This window comes from Zootoca vivipara, chromosome 7 (genome assembly GCF_963506605.1).
Source record: "Zootoca vivipara chromosome 7, rZooViv1.1, whole genome shotgun sequence".
Taxonomy (NCBI): Eukaryota; Metazoa; Chordata; class Lepidosauria; order Squamata; family Lacertidae; genus Zootoca; species Zootoca vivipara.
The window spans coordinates 48699628-48721983 of NC_083282.1; the positions used below are offsets into that span (position 1 = coordinate 48699628).

At 43.2% G+C, this 22356-nt stretch overlaps 1 protein-coding gene across 1 annotated transcript in view; it reads right to left on the bottom strand.

Moving 5' to 3' along the window:
* The window catches only part of LOC118088691 (copine-5), a 122425-nt gene that overhangs the window by 39022 nt on the left and 61047 nt on the right, over positions 1-22356 (bottom strand). Inside the window, exons 7-10 of the mRNA XM_060276994.1 lie at positions 19421-19480; positions 16227-16290; positions 10150-10253; positions 8060-8164 (exon numbers count right to left, since the gene is read on the bottom strand). Of these exons, the coding sequence (XP_060132977.1) occupies positions 8060-8164; positions 10150-10253; positions 16227-16290; positions 19421-19480 (333 nt within the window). The remainder of the gene's footprint in view (positions 1-8059; positions 8165-10149; positions 10254-16226; positions 16291-19420; positions 19481-22356) is intronic.

Genomic DNA, 22356 nt, shown 5'->3' on the forward strand with positions numbered 1-22356 from the left:
CCCTAAAAAACAGGCAGATACTCAGTTTAAAGCTTGCCACTTGGTAACATCAGTACACACATTCTCTTTCTTGGGTCTCTGTGTGCATTTGCTATTCCCTTCTACAAGTGAATTCCTTTCAGTCTCTCAGATTTTAGAATTTCACAAATTTCTCAGAACAGACGCACACACTATTTATTAATGTGGTAAACCCATGAGTTTATATTGTCTTATCAGTTTAATACCCTCTAAATATTTCACATTTCAAAAGAGCGACACTCGGGTGTATTTATTACACCCCTATTCTCACACCAAGGATCACTGCTAGACATCCCTCCCTATACACACAATTATACCTTGTTGAAGGCTCTTCTCCACCTGACAGGAGCTGTGTTCTGCAAAAGCCTGATATATATATATTTTGCACTGATTTAGATGCATGCTCTTTGGCTTATATGGTGGAAATAAAACATGATGGTCTTATAGAGCTTTGTTCCATTCTGGTTGGTGGAAACTGCAGTGTTGTGTCTCAAGCAAACAGTATTTTCTGCCATCTTTAACTTGTTCATCTGCCTCTGAACAAGTGCAAACAAATTATTAAAATGACTCCCACCCTCTTATCCTTGCATTCCTGCATTGGATCTTTAATTAGTTTGTTTCGACTGCTGCGTGGGCCTTCCCCACCCCCACCCCTCATTTTTAGGTGGTATATTTTTAGCTTTAGTTGCCATGGAAACATATGACACTGGGACCAAGCTAGTCACCGATCGAGACAACAAATGCAATCTTCTCCTCATTCTGTTTCCTGATTGAAAGTGTGCTTTCAAATATTAACCTTTTCTTCATCCGGTGGTTGAAAATGATAGCAGACATTGGCTGCAAATCCTGGCTACTTATAGGGTGGGTGTTTGTATAGAAAGTCACTACCTATAGCTGTACTTAGAGCTCTCTCATATCTGCTGTCCTCTTGATTCCTGTTACTTTGATCATTATCCATGTGCGGGACTGGAACTACCCAGCTGATATGAACAGGCTTACAGTACATCCATACTTGCAGAAGTACAATCGAATTTAGTGGAAGAAACCTTAAGGAAAAGTGATGGAAGACAGTCTGATGAAGACTGAGCTGCTCCTGACTGCTGTGAGGCGGGGTGGAAAGCTGGAGGTGGAATGTCATATCTTGGAAAATGCCATGGCTAGCTGACTCAGATCCTGAGCAGGAGCATACTGAAACCTTCTGTTGCAGGTCCCTTCTTGTTGCCTTCCAGTCTTCATTAGCAATAGTTTCTCTGCAGCTCTCTACCCATCCTCCTCTACATCAGACCCAAGCAGATAAAATGTGCTCCAACTCCATATATTTTATTCTCTGTAGGAAGCAGATTGGTGAAATTAGTGCAATCAGCATATCTCAAAGACCTACATTGGCTCCCAGTACGTTTCCGAGCACAATTCAAAGAGTTGGTGCAGACCTTTAAAGCCCTAAATGGCCTCAGCCCAGTATACCTGAAGGAGTGTCTCCACGCCCATCGGTCACCCCAAACACTGAGGTCCAGCGCTGAGGGCCTTCTGGCGGTTCCCTCGCTGCAAGAAGTGAGGTTACAGGGAACCAGGCAGAGGGTCTTCTTGGTAGTGGTGCCTTCCCTGTGGAACGCCCTCCCATCGGATGTCAAGGAAATAAACAACTATTTGACTTTTAGAAGACATCTGAAGGCAGCCCTGTTTAGGGAAGTTTTTAATGTTTGATGTTTTATCATCTTCTTCTTCTTCTTCTTCTTCTTCTTCTTCTTCTTCTTCTTCTTCTTCTTCTATAATAATATTCTGTTGGGAGCTGCCCAGAGTGGCTGGGGAAACCCAGCCAGATGGGCAGGGTACCATCATCACCATCATCATCATCATCATCATCATCAAAGCAGGCTCAGTATTTCTGCTGGTTATTATTATTTTTAAAATTATCAAAAATAAATGCAAGAACAGAGATCTAGCACTCACTTTTGATTATCATGAGTTAACATGTTTTTTTTTTTAAAAATTCTTATAAAAATTCAGCAGAGGGGACCACAACCAAGAGAGCTGATAGGAATTGTTGTGTTGTTGTTGTTTAGTCTTTTAGTTGTGTCCGACTCTTCGTGACCTCATGGACCAGAGCATACCAGGCACTCCTGTCTTGCACTGCCTCCCGCAGTTTGGTCAGACTCATGTTGGTGGCTTTGAGAACACTGTCCAACCATCTCGTCCCCTGTTGTCCCCTTCTCCTTGTGCCCTCCATCTTTCCCAACATCAGGGTCTTTTCCAGGGAGTCTTCTCTTCTCATGAGGTGGCCAAAGTATTGGAGCCTCAGCTTCACGATCTGTCCTTCCAGTGAGCACTCGGGGCTGATTTCCTTCAGAATGGAAGTTTGATCTTCTTGCAGTCCATGGGACTCTCAAGAGTCTCCTCCACATTACAGTATGTTGTCTGTCCTAATGCACATACATTTTTGCAAGTAATTTCCCTTGATGTAATGTATTTTTGCATGTTGTTTATATGGATATATGTATTTCAATGCACACTTCGCCCTAATATTCTATCTCTATATCTTTATGACCTTATTCTTTTGCTACTGTTTGCTTTGAACTGACTGTAATTCTGTGTTTTGTAAATTGCTATAACCAGCCAATGTGGTGAAGGGTGGGTAAATATCAACACAAATGGAATGCAAAATGTTTGGTTGGAAAGCTGCAACACAAAATTCAGAGAAGCTCAAATTTGGAAGAGTAGCTGTCTTTTGGTTTGTGTATTGCTCTGGGAAATGAGAATTAGGCAGGTTCACATAAAAATGTGAACTGAATCTCTCTCCATCCCCAGTTCCCTGTCACAGATAGTTTAGCATTTTCATTATACCCAGGTAAAATGCAGTGGGAGCCAGAATCATATTTCACATAAATTAAGCCACCTCTAGAGGAGAAAAGTGACTGCAAAATTAGAATAATTTAGAGAACAAAACAAATACTGTTAAGTGGGGGAGTGTGAAGGGTGGGGGGAGAAACACTGAGAACAAACCCTGAGGAAATATATCCAGCCCTTTGCCTGTCTGCTCTGAGGGTTTGTAATTTTTTTTTTATTTTAAAGCAAGAATTCAACCATCTGTGATGCTGTGAGAAGAGCACTCTTGGCTGGAGGAGAGAGACCTACCGTATTCCTTTTCAAAGCAAAGAAAATGGAAGGTAGGTGATAATGCAGCGAGTTTTCAGTTTTTCAAGAAGCAAAAGGCCAGAATCATTTTGACTCTTCCTTCGATAATCTCCAAACTGAGGCCCTAGTACTGCAAGGTCAAGAACTGAATACATCTCAACCTGTCTGGCAGCTGTGGTTCCCAAGAGGAGGATTGTAACGTGTTCTCTAGGGCATCACCAGATCTAATGGTTTATTAGTCTCTTCTTGTATAGAGCCGTCACCAGAATAGCATTTCTGAACAAAGTTCTGACCCCCCACCAATGCAGCCCCTGACATAAATTAGCAAGCTGTGATGAATTCTGACTGGCTCCAAGAGACACAGACATAAACATCTAGAGGGATTTGTATTAGAGGGATGGTGACAGTAATTAAAGCTGACGGCAGGCCTTCATGGCAACATACAGGGCTCCCGTGTGTACTCTAAGCAGAGTAAGATGGATCTTGGGCACTGCCAAGAATTGCCTTCATAAAACATTCTGCAAACTTTATAGTAGCATCATTGCAGGCCCAGCATTTGGGTGGAAAACCTTCACCCTGAAAAACTTAATGGCAAGGTTTCTATACATGCAAATGTTTTTTTCCTTGGATGACTGGGTCTCCAAGGATTCTTCTATAGTAGCATCATTGACACAAGACATTTTCTCTTCCATTCAATATAGTTCTCTTCAAGAAGGAAGACAAGGGAGAGAAATGAGAACTACTGCCCAATTTGTATGTTGGATGTATGTATGTATGTATGTATGTATGTATGTATGTATGTATGTATTATCACTTCAGGTTTCTTCTAGAGAAGCTGAAAACAAAAACAAACCATGGGTAGAGTTGAAAGGCTCCAGAAAGGATGCTCAACCACTGAGAAGCAGTTATGAGTCTGTCAGTTCAACAGTACCATCAGACTGACCCACTATTTCCCCAAGCTTATTCACTTTGTTTCATTGGTGTACTGAACCTGGCTTCTCTATGTGCAAATCCAACACTCTAGCCAAACCTTTGCCAACCTGGGCTTCTCCAGATGTTTTAGGCTACTCTGGGGCCGATGGGAGCTGTAGGTTAAAACATATGAAAGACTCCAGGTTGGCAAAGGCTGCTCTCATCCACAATTGAACATCTGGTTTCTGGGCAAATGGAATGTACAGCCAATGGAATTATATGCAGGTCCCAATGGAAATCATCCCTCTAATATTATCCTTGTAACAGGCACTTAGAAAATCCATTCTATTGGCAAATAAAAAGACATGGAGCTCTCGGTGCAGATGTGTGGCTAATTCAAATAACTGTAACATGAAGCACAGTGGGCACAATCTAGCAGTGCCAGGAACCTTAAACAGTGCGATGCTATAGCTGCATACACGCCTACTTGGGAGTAAGCGCCACGGAATTCATTGAGGCTTTCTATTGAATAGACACATACAGGATTCCACCAAACACTCCATTGCCTTCAAACTGCTTAATGTAATCCTGGTCATAGTCAGAATTTCTAAGCAATAATTGCAGCACTCAAGTTTCATGTTGCTTGCATAACCAGCAATATTGCATCGCTAAGTGTATCAATCTGGATGTACTTAGCAGTTCGGAAAAGTAAATCTGTAAATAAAATAAAATTAACAGTATCGCTAGATTCAAATCACTCCCATATCAGCAACCAGTCCCAAATCAGCAACCATCAAACTTGAGAATTTATGAAGATGGGGGCGGAGGGAACCAAAAAGCACTTGAAAACCCATTCACATAAATAGAACTATGTCATTAGATATGTGGCTAGCATCCAAAAACTTGAGTGCATCCCAGGTCTTATAAGGCCAGTAGTCAGTTTCTATAATAACAGAATGTGTCAGAGCAGAATACCCTGAAGGAAATGTCTGCCACCTCATTGGGTTGTAGTATTTTGTCGTGAATGCTACTTTGGGCAAAATTAAAGTCACAGTTGAGCACACTGCGTCCTTGTAGAATGGGCAAGGCTAAGAAAAAGGCAACCCAGAGCACATATATTTGGAAGAATAATTTCACACTTACTAGAAAGCAATGGTATTTAGTTCTGAGCAAACATACATAAGACTGCTCTGAACAGCTGCAAGAACTACGGTAGATGGCTATTATGGGCTTGGATTCCTGAACCCTCTTTACCATTCCCTTTTCTTCCCTTGTGAAATGGAGCTCCAGTGACATGGTTGTTTGTGAGGATTAATAAGATAACCATAGCAAAACCCTTCACATGCCTAAATGGTTATAATAATGCACTGAGAGGTTATATCAACACAAGTGATAGAGTGTTCTCAGCTATATTTTTTGACAGATACTTCAGAGTGCAACCTGGAGTCCTTCGGAAAATAATGCATTGTGGTTTTCCTTCCATTTTAGCAAGATAGCCATGTGATATGAAGCCAAGAGGTTGCAGCCAAATGGGTCACTTTTACACCTAAGAAAATATGCCTTGTGGGAGTCAATATTCTTATAGATTCTTCTCTTTATTCGTTTCAGGAGGAATTTTATTTGATTCATGTGCTTTTAAGTCTCCGAAGTCTGAGCAAAGCAAAAAAAGTTAAAAGGAATTGTATTAAAGGATATGAAAGCAAATCATTTAGGAAAATGCAGTGAGCTGTCAGCCCATTTCTGGAGAATGACTGAGCAAAATATGTAGGTATGAGGTACTGTACTTTATCTTACTGATTTCAGATTCCAAGTTACACAGAACTCTTGATCATGAAACAGAATGAATGAATAGGTCCTAATATAGTGTCTTAGTCTGCAATTCTACACTTCTACACTTGCTTACCTGGGATTGCACTCCCAGTCATATTTTTTCCTTTTCTGCCAAGAAATGATATCCCTCCACAATGAAGGGGTGGGGAAGATGTTTTGTTCATTTGATGTACACTTTGCACAGTATATAGCTGGGTTTTATCACCAGGAACCACTGGCATGGAAAACAGCTTTGTAAATGTACATCAGGGCTGAGCATCTAATCAATGGTAAACATTGTAGGTTTCATGGTGGTAAGAGCTGCAATTAAAGCACAGCTCTCAAGCTTGCAAGTGTAAACACACGAATGCTGAGAGTGAATTCTATTGTGTTTTTATGACAACCGCAAGCTGAGTGAAGAATATATTGCACTGGGTAATGGGCCCAATCATTCTTCCTATAATTGGCATTCCTATGTACAAGGCTCTCTTATTACGCTGATTAACATGACTGTCAATCCCCTCCCAGCAAGACTATCTCTCCTGAATTGCTACTGACCTTTTCTGTGGTTTTAGGCACAGGAATGATAGCTGCTTTTGCAAATGAAACAGATAATCCATCTCCGGGACATCTTCAATCACACCTTTCCCAGGCCTTTTAGTTCATTTCCATCCATCAATCACCCATTAAGTACATCTCTGTTCCAAGCAGCCTTCTCTAGGGAGTCCTCTCTCTTCACAGCACCTCCACTTTTGCCTTTTCAGTTATGTTGACAGAACCTGAGCCATTTAATTTGGAACAGATCAGAGCCCCAGGTTTTTAGATTCTCTTAAGTCCCCAGGGAAGAGAAAACACTCGCATCGCTTTGTTACTGGATGTGACAATTTCTACAGTACTGTATACAGTGCATAGCCATTTGGGTTATAGAAATCATAAGCCATAGCTGACCTTGGCTATTGAACATACCATCATTTAAACTAACTAGAGTTTGGACCTAAACACAGAACTCTGGTAAGTTTTAAAGCAAGTCCTCATGTGTGCATATAATGCTAAAAAATAGTTTAGTGATATATCAGGAAAGGGTCAATATCAAGCAGGGGTACCTCCTACTCCACTGCTCCAATGGTCCACTCATCTTCCCTTCTTTCATACACAGTGAAGGCCAGTCCATTCGGGCAAGTGGGGCACTGCCCCAACAACCTGTCCTTGGTCTCAGTGTTGCCCTTATAGAACTTGGCAGAGAGGCAAACAGGAAGGAAACTAGAATTGGCTGGCTTTGGCTCTCCTCGGCTTTGGCTCCACCTACTGTTTGGGCTCCCTGCAGTCTGCCCTTCCAGTCCTAATGGACGCCAGTCACCACTGATCCCCCACTCTCAGCTCAGTTTAAATCCCACTCACTTCAGCATGTGGGTAGTGAATGAATTGGCTGAGTGCTGCTGGTGGTAGCACAGATAATGCATATTACCAGATCTCACTATACAGCTCTGAAAGTTGCAGGAGGCTCTCAGGGTCTGGCCCTGAAAGCCTTAATCCTCAAAGGGCTTGTGATCCCTATGAAGTCATAGAATCAATGCAGTTGCTAATACAATAGGAAGAGGTGAAATGGACAGCTGCTCTTTGCAGAGGCAAAAGGGAGCAGTTGTCAATTGCTGCATGTTTTTCTTATTTTGAACCTAAGAGCAAAGGAAAGTTCCTGCTCAACCAGATCAAGGGACCATGGAGTCCAGCTTCCTATTTTTCCAGCCGTGACCATCCAGGGGCTTCCAGAAAGCCCACAAGTGAAGCTTGAAGGCAAGAGCGCCCCCTGTAGAGCTTGAAGGCAACAGCACCCCTGCATTGCTTATCCCCAGCATCTAGCATTTGGAGCGCCGCCATTTATTAAAGGAAGTGTTTTCACTGAGCCAGCCTTAACAATCCTGAGTGCCCCTCACAAGGAGCAGAAGCCTCCCCTGGAGATTCAAAGGAGTGGAAGGGCAGAGGAGGGCAGGCAGTAAGTGAGTAAAAGAGAGAGAATGCCAGAGAGTGGGGCGTAAGAGCATGAGAGAGACCTGTTTTGGAGTTGCAACTTTTGGGGCATCTGTGACATTATGTTGGATCCAAGCTTTCCTGTAAGACCTCCTGATCCTTTCCTCTAATGAAGCAACACACACAGTTGTCAAAACGGCATCTTATTCCATGGGGTCTGTACCTGTCATAGTCTCCGTTGCACAGGGCCCGCACCGGGATAGCAAAGGACTGCCATACAGGGTTCAAAGTGTTCTTCACCACTTCGGTTTTGTGGCAGATGGTAAATCTGGCAGGATACAAATAAGGCCAGTTGAGTTAGGGTAGACAGGGAAAAATAAATAAGAACAATGCTCCCCTGATGCCAGGCAATCATGGACAGGGGCAGACTAACACAAGGTCGGACCATGACCAAAATGGATTACCAGTACTTGCTTTTAAAAATGTAACAACTCTCTAACAAAGCACCATCTTGGTAAAAGGTGAGTGGATCTTCCTCAATGAAACTGGTCTTTTGGACAAGCCTAAATAGAACTGCATACAACCAAAGGGCAGCACCATAGGCCTTCAGTACCAGCAGATCAAAATTTTGAAGCCAGGGGTGGGGAACCTGTAACTCTCCAGATATAGTTTTGGACATGCAACTTCCATCAACCCCAGGAAGAAAAAAAACAAACTTGTGCTTCCTTGGCAACTGAATGAATGAAATGGCCTCATACTGAGATCAGCTGGTAGTAGCTGTCTGAAATCTTCAGCAGAGTCTCCCCTACCTTGGGAGGGTGGAGAACACCAATAGTTCTACTCTGCATAGTTCTACTCTAACCCCATTTAACTAATATGTAATTAATCCCCCCCTTTTACAGCGTTTTGATGTTTCCTTTACAATGAAATGTGAATCTAAGTTATGTAAACATTTATGTATGTTACATAAGTTAGGTAACTTATCTTAAATAGGGAATATGCAATGTATAAGGTAGTATTTGGCGGGAACCAAACTGCAGCAAAACAGAAGCAGAGCTGATTTTGATTAACACAGGTTGGGACAGAAACTGTTGCCAGTTCAACCCTAATCCCAGCCCTGCTATCTGTTGGAGATGCCATGTTCTCTAGTCCACTGAAAATTCAACTATGATTAAGTGTCCCTTTTATTTAGAACTGTCAAGAGGAGGACAATGTTGGCCATCTGTAGACTACCAATGCCTCTTCTAGGCTTATTAACAGCTATCTTTACCTGTTTTAAATTAAGCATATAATTTAATCTCTAACTGGCTCTGCATACAACCCAAGCAGTATCCATCAGCATTTTTTAAAAATGGCCTTGAGAATCATTACATGCAGGCAGCTTGATTCTCTTTTGTCCCATATCAAGAAGCAGGTTTAAAATCTCAGCCAAAGAACACCCTTACCTCGCTGATTCGAAATGATTTTCAGAGAATAATTTCTTAGTGACCTTGCGTAAGTGTAAGTAGACCCACTAGGAAGTCACATCAGAACAGGTGTCAGTCAATTTTTGAGGACTGCTAACATTGCAAAACGGGCTGTGTAAAGATGGATTAATTTATCCCAGAACAGTGCATAACACTCAGCGCATAACATTCATAAACATGAGAATGCTTAAAAGTGTTTCCCCACCTAGCCTGAGGGGACATTGCACTGCAAACACTGGGTTGTTTAGATCCAGATTTTCTGTCTCTGCAATTGGTATGTGTGCGTCCATATACTCTGTTTTCCATCTTAAGTTTTCCATAGTTGTTCAGCTATTGTTACCTAGTTTCTAAGCTTGTTTGGAGCCGGAGGATGGGTATATAATACTTCTATTGTTAGAAAAGGAGGGCAGCTGTGATATAAGATGTAATTTTATGATATCTAGATGAGATTTGGAAATGGTAAGAGTTAATTATAAACAAGGATTGTAAGAAGGGGAAGGGAAGATGTTGGAAGAAGCAAGAAGGGATATACATTGTCTTTTTTGCATTTTGTATTTTTGTATCTCTTTTTTAAATTTTTCTTTTTCTTTTGTTTTTTCTTTTTCTTCTTTTTTCTCTATGTAAAATTCAATAAAAATTATTTTTTTTAAAAAAAAGGAAAGGAGGGCAGCTGCACCATGGATATGGTGCCCAATACATTTTGAATAAACTCATTATCAAGGGAAATGTTTTATGCTTCTTGGTGGGGGGAGTGCTTGGGACAATGTTTTGCAACAGGCCACCTAAGCAAGCTCTGTTACAATCTGAATAATCACCCTGCCCCCAAAGCAAAAGCACTTCGACTTACGTCCCATCCTCGTTACTCCTGTAGAACACCATGAATGGGTCGGATTTTCCAAAGAAATCTTTCTTGTCCAGCTTGTTGGCACAGAACTGCATTGTGGCCACATCCTTGGAATGGGGAACAGAAAACATATCTATAAACTATTTGTTTGTTTCTGAAAATATTTATATACTGCCTAATTTGCACACATCTCTAGATCGGATAGGGCTTCCTGTACCTGCAATTTGCCTGTAAGACACCATCCATGCAACTGCTAATTGTGTACTTGTTGTCTTTTTTAATTTGGCCCAGAGATCCTGAGTGCTATACTACACTTTCTTGGTAGTAGGCAGGTATGAGAGGGAGCCAGAGTATCCAACTTTACGTGTTGTTTGTGAATTCAACTCAGTGCGCAATTCTTCTTCCATTCGCCTGCCAAACTCTCAGCTAATGATGCTACAGGCTGTGAGCCTCTGCCCCTCTTCAGTTGGAAACGAGTGACTCACCGTGTGAGTGGTGTAAGCATTTAATCTTTCAAAGGATACCATTGTAGGAGAGTGGATAGGAGGAGCACATCTTCAAGAGTGGAGCAGATTGAGGACAGTTGGGATGTTGTAACTCTGTCCCAGGTGTGTCACTATTGCCTTGTCATGTGCCCCTCCTCCTCCTCTTGTTCCCATTGATCTGTCTTGGCATCATGGTTTGTTAATAAGTACCCAATACTTTTTGAGAGCCTATGCTGAAAAGCATTCAAGAGATGCAAATCACAAATAAAGTCTGCAGAGCTCAAAGGCAGCAAAAATCCAGGGTAGAGAGACAGGCCAACTCTTCCATGAATTAAATGGCTGCCTTGTCCCCACTTAATGAGCACAACATGCTTCCTAAAGGAAGTTTGGAAAGCATTGCTTTCTAAGCTAGGACCTGTGGGATGTGATATGTAGATAGCAATCAAGCACAACATTCCTTGTTTTCTTCACAAGAGTGAACTTGCAGGGGAATGTTTGGTCCAGTCAGTAGAAAACTTCCTGTTTCCTCCTGACTGGGACATACTTCCTCTTGCATGTGACTAGAGGTGGGCATGACCTTACCTGCCCAGGTAACACAAAAGGACAGAGCATGCTGCACACTCCCTCTCTCTCACTTCCTCTCGTCATAGGACCAGCAGCTTTTTAGCTAGAGATGCTCTGTTGGTCAACAGAGGACAAAGGGACTATTCCCATATTGGATAGATTCCACATGTATATACTCTGTAACTAAGTCTGCCTTCAGGGACCCATCTGTGAACTGAATGTGTGAGTAAACCTATTTTATATACTTTACACAAGATTGTCCCGTGTCTATTCTTTTAAGAGGGAGATATAAGGGAAATTACAAGGAATCAATATCGAGAAGCTTAAACAAGCTTGCAACCAACTACCCGCTGTGCGTTTAAAAGGGGAATGTAAAACTCTGCTAAGTTATAGAACTTGCTAGCACCCCTTAGGAATGATATTATTAAACCATATATCCTCTACTGCCTCCCTGAACATTCCCACAGGGCCAACATCACTAGTGCTTGTAGCAGCAAAGCAGATGGTGGGATAAGGAAACCCACCAGATGATGCATTGTGCTGATAAGAGTAGGGAGTGGAATAATGTTTTAAGCAACCCCTGATCTCAACCATTTCCCAACAATGGTCCTATGGCTTTAATGGTTCAGGGGAGAGCATCTTCACCACAGTCCTAGAAGATGCCTCCTGAGATGGTCAGCAGCAAACTACCCTTGAGGACCATGGTAGATGGTCTAGAGCAGAAGATGCTCAAAAGGCTCTCTGGTGATGCAGGATGCTCAGCCAGAGGTCACCTGCTCCTTTGCGCAGCTTTAATCCTTGGCATTACTGCTCCCTGATCAAGCCAAAAACAGCACACAAGAATCAAGCAAGCTGCTCCTGGTCTGGGGACAAAGGCAAAATGGAACAGTGCAGAGGTCTTGGGGCATGTTATCACTTCCCATGAGGTGTCCACCAGATAATACATGGTGTCCTACATGCTGCTTTTGGAGCAGAGAGCAAAAGCTGGGTTGTCCAGGAAAAAACAGCATGCAAGTACATTCCTTCAGCCTTGGCAGGCACCACTCAAAATGTGATGGCCAATCCACACATCCATAACTTCCAGGAAGGAGGGGCAATGATCTCATGGCTCAGAGGTGTGACTCTCTAATAGTAGCTTAGCTAAAGGTAAAGGTAAACTGACTCCTGACCATTAGGTCCAGTCGTGACCGACTCTGGGATAGCGGCGTTCATCTCGCGTTATTGGCCGAGGGCGTATAGCTTCCAGGTCATGTGGCCAACATGACAAAGCCACTTCTGGTGAACCAGAGCAGCACATGGAAACACTGTTTACCTTCCCGCCGGAGCGGTATCTATTTATCTACTTGCACTTTGACGTGCTTTCGAACTGCTAGGTTGGCAGGAGTTGGGACCGAGCAATGGGAGCTCACCCTGTTGTGGGGATTCGAACCGCCGACCTTCTGATCAGCAAGCCCTAGGCTCAGTGGTTTAACCCACAGCGCCACCCACGTCCCACAGTAGCTTAGCCAGGGAAGGTCTAATTGTTCTCCCAGCTGGGGTTAAGAAATTGGCCACTGATCAATTACAGTCTGCTGAAATAGTAATTGTTTGGAGAAGTGGGACGTGCTCAGGCAGTACATCTGTTGCTGCACTTTCCAATCCATAGAAACCAGGGAGTGTGCAGGTTTGATTTTCTCTTATCAGTGTGGCTTCCTATGATCAGCATTCAGCATAAGATAGGGAGGGAGGCAAGAAAGTGCTGGGTGGGTTAAGACAAGGCTCTTGGAAAATCAGGGGGGAACACAAGCAAGTTGAATTCCTTGGGGTGATGGTGCAGAAACTGCCAAGGAACAATGTCACTGAGTGGAAGCACAGTCAATCCCATATGATGCATTCCCATACTATCCTCAGCACAGAGGGAAAAGTTAAACCAGATTCTAGCGCAGGCTGCAGAATGGCTCATGCAGAGCTAATTGGTTCTGTCTCGGTTCTTTCAGATCGAAATGAGTATTAAATTCTCTTTATGGCACAACAGATGGTATGCTGCTTTGGATGCATTCAAGCACATTTCTGAAATTTTGAACGGACATCAGTGTCACAAACAGCCTGCATTAACCAGACAATGCATGTCTCGTGAGCTGGAAGGGTCTGTGCGCTGTATGTTTATGAGCAAAAAGTGGGAAGCACTTTGTGTTGTTTGAATACAAGTATTTGGTGTGGTGCATCCATCTGCACAAGTTTGTCTACAGAAAGACAAATCCACAAATGAACATGTGAGAAAGAGTTGGTCTGTATGTCTTTTTTTAGCTGTGCAAGTTCAACATAGGTGTGTGAAGGGGGGGGGTTTAAAAATATATTGTAATTGTCTGTGTAGGAGGAAAAAAATAGGATTTCCTTCCCTCTTGCAGACATCAGCTGTGTGGGCGAGAGAAGGTGGCAAAAATATAGTGATACTGTTTGTGTTCATTTCTGTATGTGGGAGAGAAAGGGAATGAAAGAATCTGTCTTTGCTGATGTTTAGTCTCTAGGCAGTCCTGTCTTTCTCTTAAAAGTTATACACCAACTGTGCTGTTTTGTTCTGTTCAACACCAGCAGCAAGCCAGTGGACAGATTCTGATGCTTGTCAGGGGCTGATACTTGACTCTTGTGTACCTGACAGTTGGGTTCAACCAGGCATAGGCCTGCCACTTGCCATGCTTGCCCATTCTCCTCTTGTCTCCCCTTCACAAAACAAATTTGTGACTGAGAATGCTAGGAAGAACCTTGATCCAGATGTGGTAAGATTTTCCCCTGGAAGAAACCTGATTTTATTTCATTAACCTCTTCAGGACAGATAACCCAGAGAATTTTCTGTGGCCATTTCCTCTGATGGAGCTGGCTGGGGAAAGGACCCTTAAGAAAGGAGGAAAACATTTTAGCAGGTTTGGATGGCAAGTCAACCCAGTTTTGAACAGCTTTCTGCTTTGGAATGTGATGGGGGACAGAGATTCAGATCTGTGCTGGAACCCCAATATGTGATCAGCCATTGATTCATTACATTTTTTATCTTGCTCTTTGAAGAATTCTAAATATTATTACACATAGGTATCTCTCTTTTATCCTCACAGCAACCCTTTGAGGTAGATCAGACTGAGAGAATATGCGACCAGCTGGAGATCACCCAATAATGTTGGGTGGGTGTGTATTGACTCTGACAAGTTTTGCTCATAGCTGCCAAGTTATCCCTTTTTTAAAGGGATTTTCCCTTATGCTGAATAGGCTTCCTCGCGAGAAAAGGGAAAACTTGGCAGCTATGGTTTTGCTTTGTTGCATTTCTGTAGGTTCCAGTTTAAATGGTTTGTTTTTACTTTGTATTTCAATGGATTTTTTACTTATTCATTGTAAACTGCCAGGCAACTTCACACTACTAGGCAGCATACAAATGCCACGCAGACACAAACACTCCATCCATACAACACTATGCAGATATTCATTTGTGTTCTGACACCCACCTACCTCTACCCAGATACTGCATCCCTAATGGTCAAGGCATCAGATGCATTTCTCTGCACAGCAAATCTTTCCACACACTTATTCGTTCTTAGCTGCTGCCCTTGTTTGTCCTTTAGTACACAATCTGAACTCTTAACTTCCAGCTGTGACCACACTTTAGCCACTGACGTTGGCTGTAATCTTGGTTCTTGCTCTGAGAGCTGTTGAGAGGAGTGTTTGTCCAGAAACTGCAACAGACAGTGAGCTTACATGATAGCCCCCCCCCCAAGCGATAAAGAGCTGAAGGGAGTGGAATCTCTCATTGCAACCTTATGACTCTCTAGAGCTGCACATTTTCTATTTCCACATTACAACTATTCTGGTCTCTGCTGAGAACTTACTGAACAGTTTGTCCAATTCCACAACACATTGTTCCACCAAGGCTCTACAGTACATACACATACATGTACCATGAGTCCAACACCTCATTTCAGTGTTCTCAGAGGCTTAACATGGGCAGGGCTGGGGGTGGGGTACAGTTTTCTTTGGGGTGCATTCCTCATGACGTCCTGCCAGCCTGTGGGTTGATGGACACAAGGCAGAATTGGCATGCCAGCACACCATCTGCAAGGGTGAGAGATTTTGTGTGCCAACGCTGCAAATGTATGAGCCAGTATGCATTGTTGTTGTCGTCGTTTAGTCCGACTCTTCATGACCCCATGGACCAGAGCATGCCCGGCACTCCTGTCTTCCACTGCCTCCCGCAGTTTGGTCAAACTCATGTTGGTAGCTTCGAGAACACAGTCCAACCATCTCGTCCTCTGTCGTCCCCTTCTCCTTGTGCCCTCCATCTTTCCCAACATCAGGGTCTTTTCCAGGGAGTCTTCTCTTCTCATGAGGTGGCCAAAGTATTGGAGCCTCAGCTTCAGGATCTGTGTTTCCAATAAGCACTCAGGGCTGATTTCCTTCAGAATGGATAAGTTTGATCTTCTTGCAGTCCATGGGACTCTCAAGAGTCTCCTCCAGCACAATAATTCAAAAGCATCAATTCTTTGGCGATCAGCCTTCTTTATGGTCCAGCTCTCAGTTCCATACATCACTACTGGGAAAACCATAGCTTTAACTATATGGACCTTTGTTGGCAAGGTGATGTCTCTGCTTTTTAAGATGCTGTCTAGGTTTGTCATTGCTTTTCTCCCAAGAAGCAGGCGTCTTTTAATTTTGTGACTGCTGTCTCCATCTGCAATGACCATGAAGCCCAAGAAAGTAAAATCTCGCACTTCCTCCATTTCTTCCCCTTCTGCATTGTAGGAGCACTCAAATGAGATGAACAGTTGCATGGAATATTTGTCAGGGTATCTCCTTTGTCTGTGTCTCAGCCTCTCTCAACATACTCTGCATTATTATACAGCTGATCTTCACGAGCCATGAAGTATGGTAAGGACTTAGAGAAGAAAACACCTTGATGATCCCTAGAGCTCTTTGGCCTTTTGAACTCAAGACGCTAGCAGACAGGAGCTTCCCTTGCTCCCTCAGGAGCAGAGGCCTGACCAGAAGCCCAAAGAGCAGAGAATTACTTACTCGGCAGTTACCCAGTTCCTCAGCTGACAGGACAATGGTGCCACACTTCTTCCCTGGAATCCCCCTGCAAGAAGAAAGAAAATGGTTCAGCAGCTGGGCAGAAGATGAAGAAAGAACAAGCAACTGATCGATGCTGCCAGCAAGTCCCCCTGGTATTGGCTGCACTATAGGCTGATTGGCAGCTGCAGTGAGCCCCTGTGAAGGCATGCTGCCAGCATCAATCAGTTGTTTAGCGCTCACATGGCACCTTCAAAGAAGCTTGTTGAAACTGTTCGATAACGATTACAATGTGCCCTTCTGAAGTCTTATTTGCAGGTGTAAGTAGTTTTCCAGCTTTTTCTGGCTGGAAAAAGTCTAACTTCCCAAACAGCATGCAGAAAGCTTAGGGCTAGGACTTCCCATGTTCAAAAACCAGCATTTCGTTATGGTGGTTTTCAGACCTGGGACCTATCCTCAGCCCCAGCTTGAAACATGAGGCCCTGCTGCATTAGGGCTGTCATTCTGTTGCTTAATTTATCTGATTGCTGTTGGCTTTTATTTTTTTGTCTGGGAAGTTTTGCTGGAGGCTGAAACATTAAACTATTATAAATAAATAAAAGAGTTCAACTGAACAGCCGCTTTCAGCCAATCCTGTGCATGCTTACTCAGAAGTAAGTCCCACTGTGTTCAGTGAGGCTCACTCCTGAGAAGTGTACTTTGAATTGCATCCGCAAACATTTCTGAAGGTGGCAAAATAAAAGAGAAACCAAGAAGGGGTTTTTCCTCCCCAGATGAAAAGATGAAGCTTTTGGTTGATTTGTGCTACTGGTTCTGCAGCTTGAGACAAACTGAAATATTTATTTCGAGTGCACAAGTAAGTAGGACATCGAGAGACACAACTCACCATGGAGCAAAACTAAGAAAAGAAAAGAGGTTTACTTCAACACCCCCCTCCCTTTTCCTGTCAGCATCTTTGAATAGAACCATTTTGGCCAGCTTTGTGATTTACAATCATTCTGTCCATTCAATTCCACAACAGCAGGAGGCCCTGCTGGGTAATGAGCACTCAAAATGAATCCATCCTGCGGGCCAGATGACAAATTTATTTGTTTGATAAGGTTTGGAAATTAAGAGTAAGACAGTAAGCAACTGATGTGACCTTTTCAATTTTTTGTAAAAGAAATTCCCAAAACGACCTCACCCACGGGCTACCTTAATTATGATTTCAGTTCTTGAGCAACTTCTTGCACAAGAGGAAAAAGTAGGTATTTGAGCACAATGTTTGTTGTGCATGTAGCAAATTGGCCATCTGAACAATTTCCCATGAACACAAGTTGCAATTTTGAGCACCACCCCTCATACTTGGAGTAGGGCGTGAAGTCCTAATTTGTGGTGGTGACAATAAATGGTGGATGGTGGATAAATTTGATATCACTTTGCATTTAAAGGTGAATCTGCCTAATCCACACTTTCAGAAACAATATGGGACCTGAAACACAGTCGTCCTTTGAAATTTGCACATATCTGAATTTTGCAATGTCTCCAGGCCAATAATGTGTACAGAATTGCAGAATATGAGGGTAAAGTGTGCATAAAATGAAATGTATCTGTGAAAATGGCATACTAAAATGCACTGCATTAGGGAAATTTACTTTGGGAAATGTGTATATTAGACAAAACTGCAAAGAAATGTGTACACATTAGGAGAAATTCAGACTAAAACACTGGTTTTTCATGAGGAATTAAAAACATTTCAAACATGTGACAATGTGGAGAACTGAAATCAAGGTTGGAAAAATGAAAAACCAAGAGAAACTAAAGTTTACAAATTTGCCCATCCCTTGGGACAATGGAGTCAGACGACTTATTTGCCACATGTCTGGAGCAACCTGGATTTTTTAAAAAAGTGTCCAGTATCATGCAAATTAATTGAATTATGTGGACTGGTGCTCCTTGGCTCTTTCTGTACAAGAAGACATCCCAGTCATCTTTTCTACAATTGTGATTCATATTGCTTACAAACTGCCCTCTTTCACTATGTGCCCTACATCTCATTGCCCTACATCCCATATGATGTCAGGTGTGGGGCAGGTGGGCATGGTTTGGGGAAAATGACCTGGCAGGCCAAATGGAGTGTAGATGTATACTGCACTGCTAAGATGACAATTATCTGAACTTTACAGTCTGCTGTAGGTTTCCACATAAGCATGCCCCTTAAACTAGGCAGCAGTAAGATCACAATTAGGTTAGTGTGCTGTTAAGAACCAAGTGTTTGCATGCACCCTTTCACCGCTTTTTATCAATAATTTTGAATGTTTTATACTTTTGCCAATTGCATAAGAAGTTTTCTTGCTATGAAAAGTTTGATAAATAAATAAATGCATTTAGATATGAATTATCTAAGTTTTTTTAAAAAAAATCCCTGCTCAATCCAGTGTGTTTTAATCTGTTTTTAGTGTATTGCTGATTTTATTTTAGTTTTTAATGTTTTAAATAGTTGTTTTCCATGGCTTTTACAATAAAATAAAATTCTCATTGTAAACCCTGTTGAGGTTTTTTTCCCTCAATCTCAAGGTGCATAAGATTTATGAAATAAAATGCCTACATAAAATGATAAGGCACAAATCTACCTCTGAGCCTATGGCTGATTTTGTAACGTATCAAGGACAGAGAAGAATCAGAAGTACCCCTTTTTTGCACTGTCCATGTATGGCACTACCTCCTTTGGATGTTATACATCCCCTCTTTCTTCTTCCTCTGTTACCTGGAGTCAACCATATGTGCTATGCTCTTGTGAGGATTGATGACGTAAGTATTGCTAACACTGAAAATAGTGTTAGAAACAGTGGGCTGGAAATATCATCTGAACTGGGTTGGGATTGATAGCACTAACATAGTTCTCTCTAGCAATGTGGAATTCCATCCACAGAGTGAAAAATCGACTCCAGCCCTCAGTATCATGGTCAGAATGGCGTAGGACAACCATGTGGAGGTTCCACCATTGGGTAAGAAAGGCTGCGGTTCTTTGTGCAAATTACACTTATATTTAGCAGTGGGAGAAATGTGCTAGGTCAGTGCTGGAATTAACAGCCTTTCTCCTCCCACTTTCTCCTCTAGCACTTGGTTCCTTAATATATGCCTACATGCCAACCTATGATAAGAAATAACATGGTTATTTCTAGGGTAGGAGAATAAGAGGCCTCGGCATGACTTACCCATTGGAGACAGATGGCATAGGCTTCCCGGTTTTGGAATGTAATGTAAAGGCTCCCATCCTGGAAAAGGGGAAAGGAAAGAAAGACACCTAAAACTTCAATTCCTACTGATTCCGTACTTCTGCATGTGCGTTCTCTCCCCTCCCTCTCTCTCTGCATCATTTCCTGTTCATCCAATGCAACAGTATAGACTGGAATTGGTTCTGATTTCCTGTCCTAAATATGGCGGTTACTAGCTTCAAAGCTCTGTGCAACTTTGGACCAGGACACTTAAGGACGTGGGTGGCGCTGTGGGTTAAATCACAGAGCCTAGGGCTTGCCGATCAGAAGGTTGGCAGTTCGAATCCCCACAATGAGGTGAGCTCCCGTTGCTTGGTCCCAGCTCCTGCCAACCTAGCAGTTCGAAAGCACGTCAAAGTGCAAGTAGATAAATAGGTACTGCTCCAAGCGGGAAGGTAAACGGTGTTTCCGTGTGCTGCTGTGGTTCACCAGAAGCGGCTTTGTCATGCTGGCCACATGACCTGGAAGCTGTAGGCTGGCTCCCTTGGCCAATAACGCAAGATGAGCGCCACAACCCCAGAGTCGGTCACGACTGGACCTAATGGTCAGGGGTCCCATTACCTTTACCTAGCTTCAAAGCTCTGTGCAGCTTTGGACCAGGACACTTAAGGGATCATAGCCTTCAATACATATAGTTAGGTTGAACAGACGAAACAGAAAGGTGACTCCATTCTCCCTGCCAAAGCCTCACTTACCAGGATCATGAGGTAGTGGTGACTTCCAGTGAGATCTTGTGAAACTCTTGCGAGATCTTGCACAGCACTCACAAGATCTTGCCAGAAGGCACTGCTTCTCCTCTCTTCTCTGGTGGTGATGGCATGAGCGGGCATGTGGGGGGGGGCGTGTGGGTGCTGCCCCACAGAATTCCCCCACCTGAGGCAGCTGCCTCAGTGAACCTCATGGGCACATACCTGCCAAGTTGCTGTCAGAGAAATAAGGGACCGGGCCGGAAATAGCAGACTGGAAGTAGCGCTGCCGCCATTTTGGAACTGGGCGGAGCATGCTCAGAAGTGACTTTTGATGCTGATTTGCCCAGTTCCAAAATGGCCGTCGTGCCAGAAGTCGCACTGCAGCCATTTTGGAACTGGGCAGAGCAGCATCAAAAGTCGCTTCTGAGCATGCTCCGCCCAGTTCCAAAATGGCCGCCACACCAGAATAAACGGGGGGGAAACAAAAAAAATGCAGTTTTTTCAGCTAGGAACAGCTGGAAAAAACGGGGATTTCCCGGGGAAAACGGGAGACTTGGCAGCTATGCATGGGCAGACCAGCTCTGTGTGGAGGCTCTTCTGCACATCCCATAATCAGCTGGAGTGGGAAGAGCTGAAAAGCCCTTTTTTGAAAACATACCAGATGCCAGTGAGTGCAAGCTGCAGTCTAGTCTCATGTTGAGTTTCCCATGTGTTTGTTCCTTGCTTGGTTCCTGCTACATCAAGCAACTGCTTACATGATCAAAACTATGCTTGCAGATCAAATATTAGAAAGGCAGGGCTTTCATATCACTTCACATGTCAGCTCAAATAGCAACCTTTTCAGTTTGTGGTAAGTAACCGAGCAAAAAGATATACTGAGCAATTACATGCATGTGTGTGATTCAGACCTCAACCTAATAAAATAATGGCAAATGACTCAAGATATCCTCCCAGTTAAGCTACTGAACAGTGATTCAGCCCCCTGGTGCAAAATGGAAATTCCGATATGGTTCTTGCTCTCTCTAGGCTCACAATGGAACCCTCTTGGATCCCATGTCAAAATCACTGAGCTCAGTGAAGTCTAGCAGTGAAGTTGCCTTATTAGCTCACAAATAGCCTCTCATTAACAGCAGGCAATAGGCTCATCTGGCTGTATTGGGGAGAAGAAACTTCTGGCTGTGTTACTCCAGAACCCTGCTTTTAGTCCGTAAGCACTCACCCCACAAAAATTCTCACTTCTTGAAACCACGCTACCGACTCTGAGGGAAATTGCATTCAGAGAGATAACATCATGACAGAATCTGCACGCTTGCCAATGATCAAGCACACCATGACCTCGACAAAAGTTCGACCCGGGCTCTGGAATTCAACTTGGCAACTTAGTGTTTGTGTGTAAATTGGAGACACATTGCTGCCATGACGAGGTTGAGCTCACTGCTCCAACCTCCCCAAGGTTGCTAAGAACAGTAAAACCTTTGGACTTCCCCTATATTCCTTAGTTTGGGGGCCACAGCTACAGAGACTGTGATCAAGTCCCCTCCTTTACTGATGCAGCTTCCTTGATAACATTTATAGAACCTGTCTCTAATATTCCTTCCTCCTCTCCCTGAATGCTCTGAAAGAGCCATGGCTCAGAGACGCATTTGGAAAGCTGCAATTTCTAATCAGTTTGGGTTTCCTTCCACCCTGAAAGGACATGAGACTGTCCTGTATTTCACAGGTATGAAGAAGGGTAGACACAGGATTGCTTCGTCATAAGCAAATGAGGATCTCATTGAATCAGTCTGAGTCAAAGTGATCTAATTTGGAACAAAGTGATAGTATTTTGGGGACCAGCAACAACACCCTTCTGAAGAGTGATGACTTCTGCCAGGATATGGCATTTTTCAGCTATCAGCTGGCTTTTTGCCCAAGACCTAGGACATTCACAGGTAGTGGACTACAGCATCACTGTTGCCCATTTTGTACATAATCCTAAACCATAGTTTAGTATATGGGAACAAGCCTTAGTTAGCTCCAGGCACACATGCTTCCCCTTCTCCTCTTCTCTAGTGGGGGTGCAAAGAGGAAGCAAGAAGCAATGTTATTGCTTTTAAATTAAGCAGAGTTCCTTGTGTCTTGTGAAAACTCTATGGTGAGTTTAAATCAGCCTTCCTCAACCTGATGCCCTCGGATGGTGTTGGACTA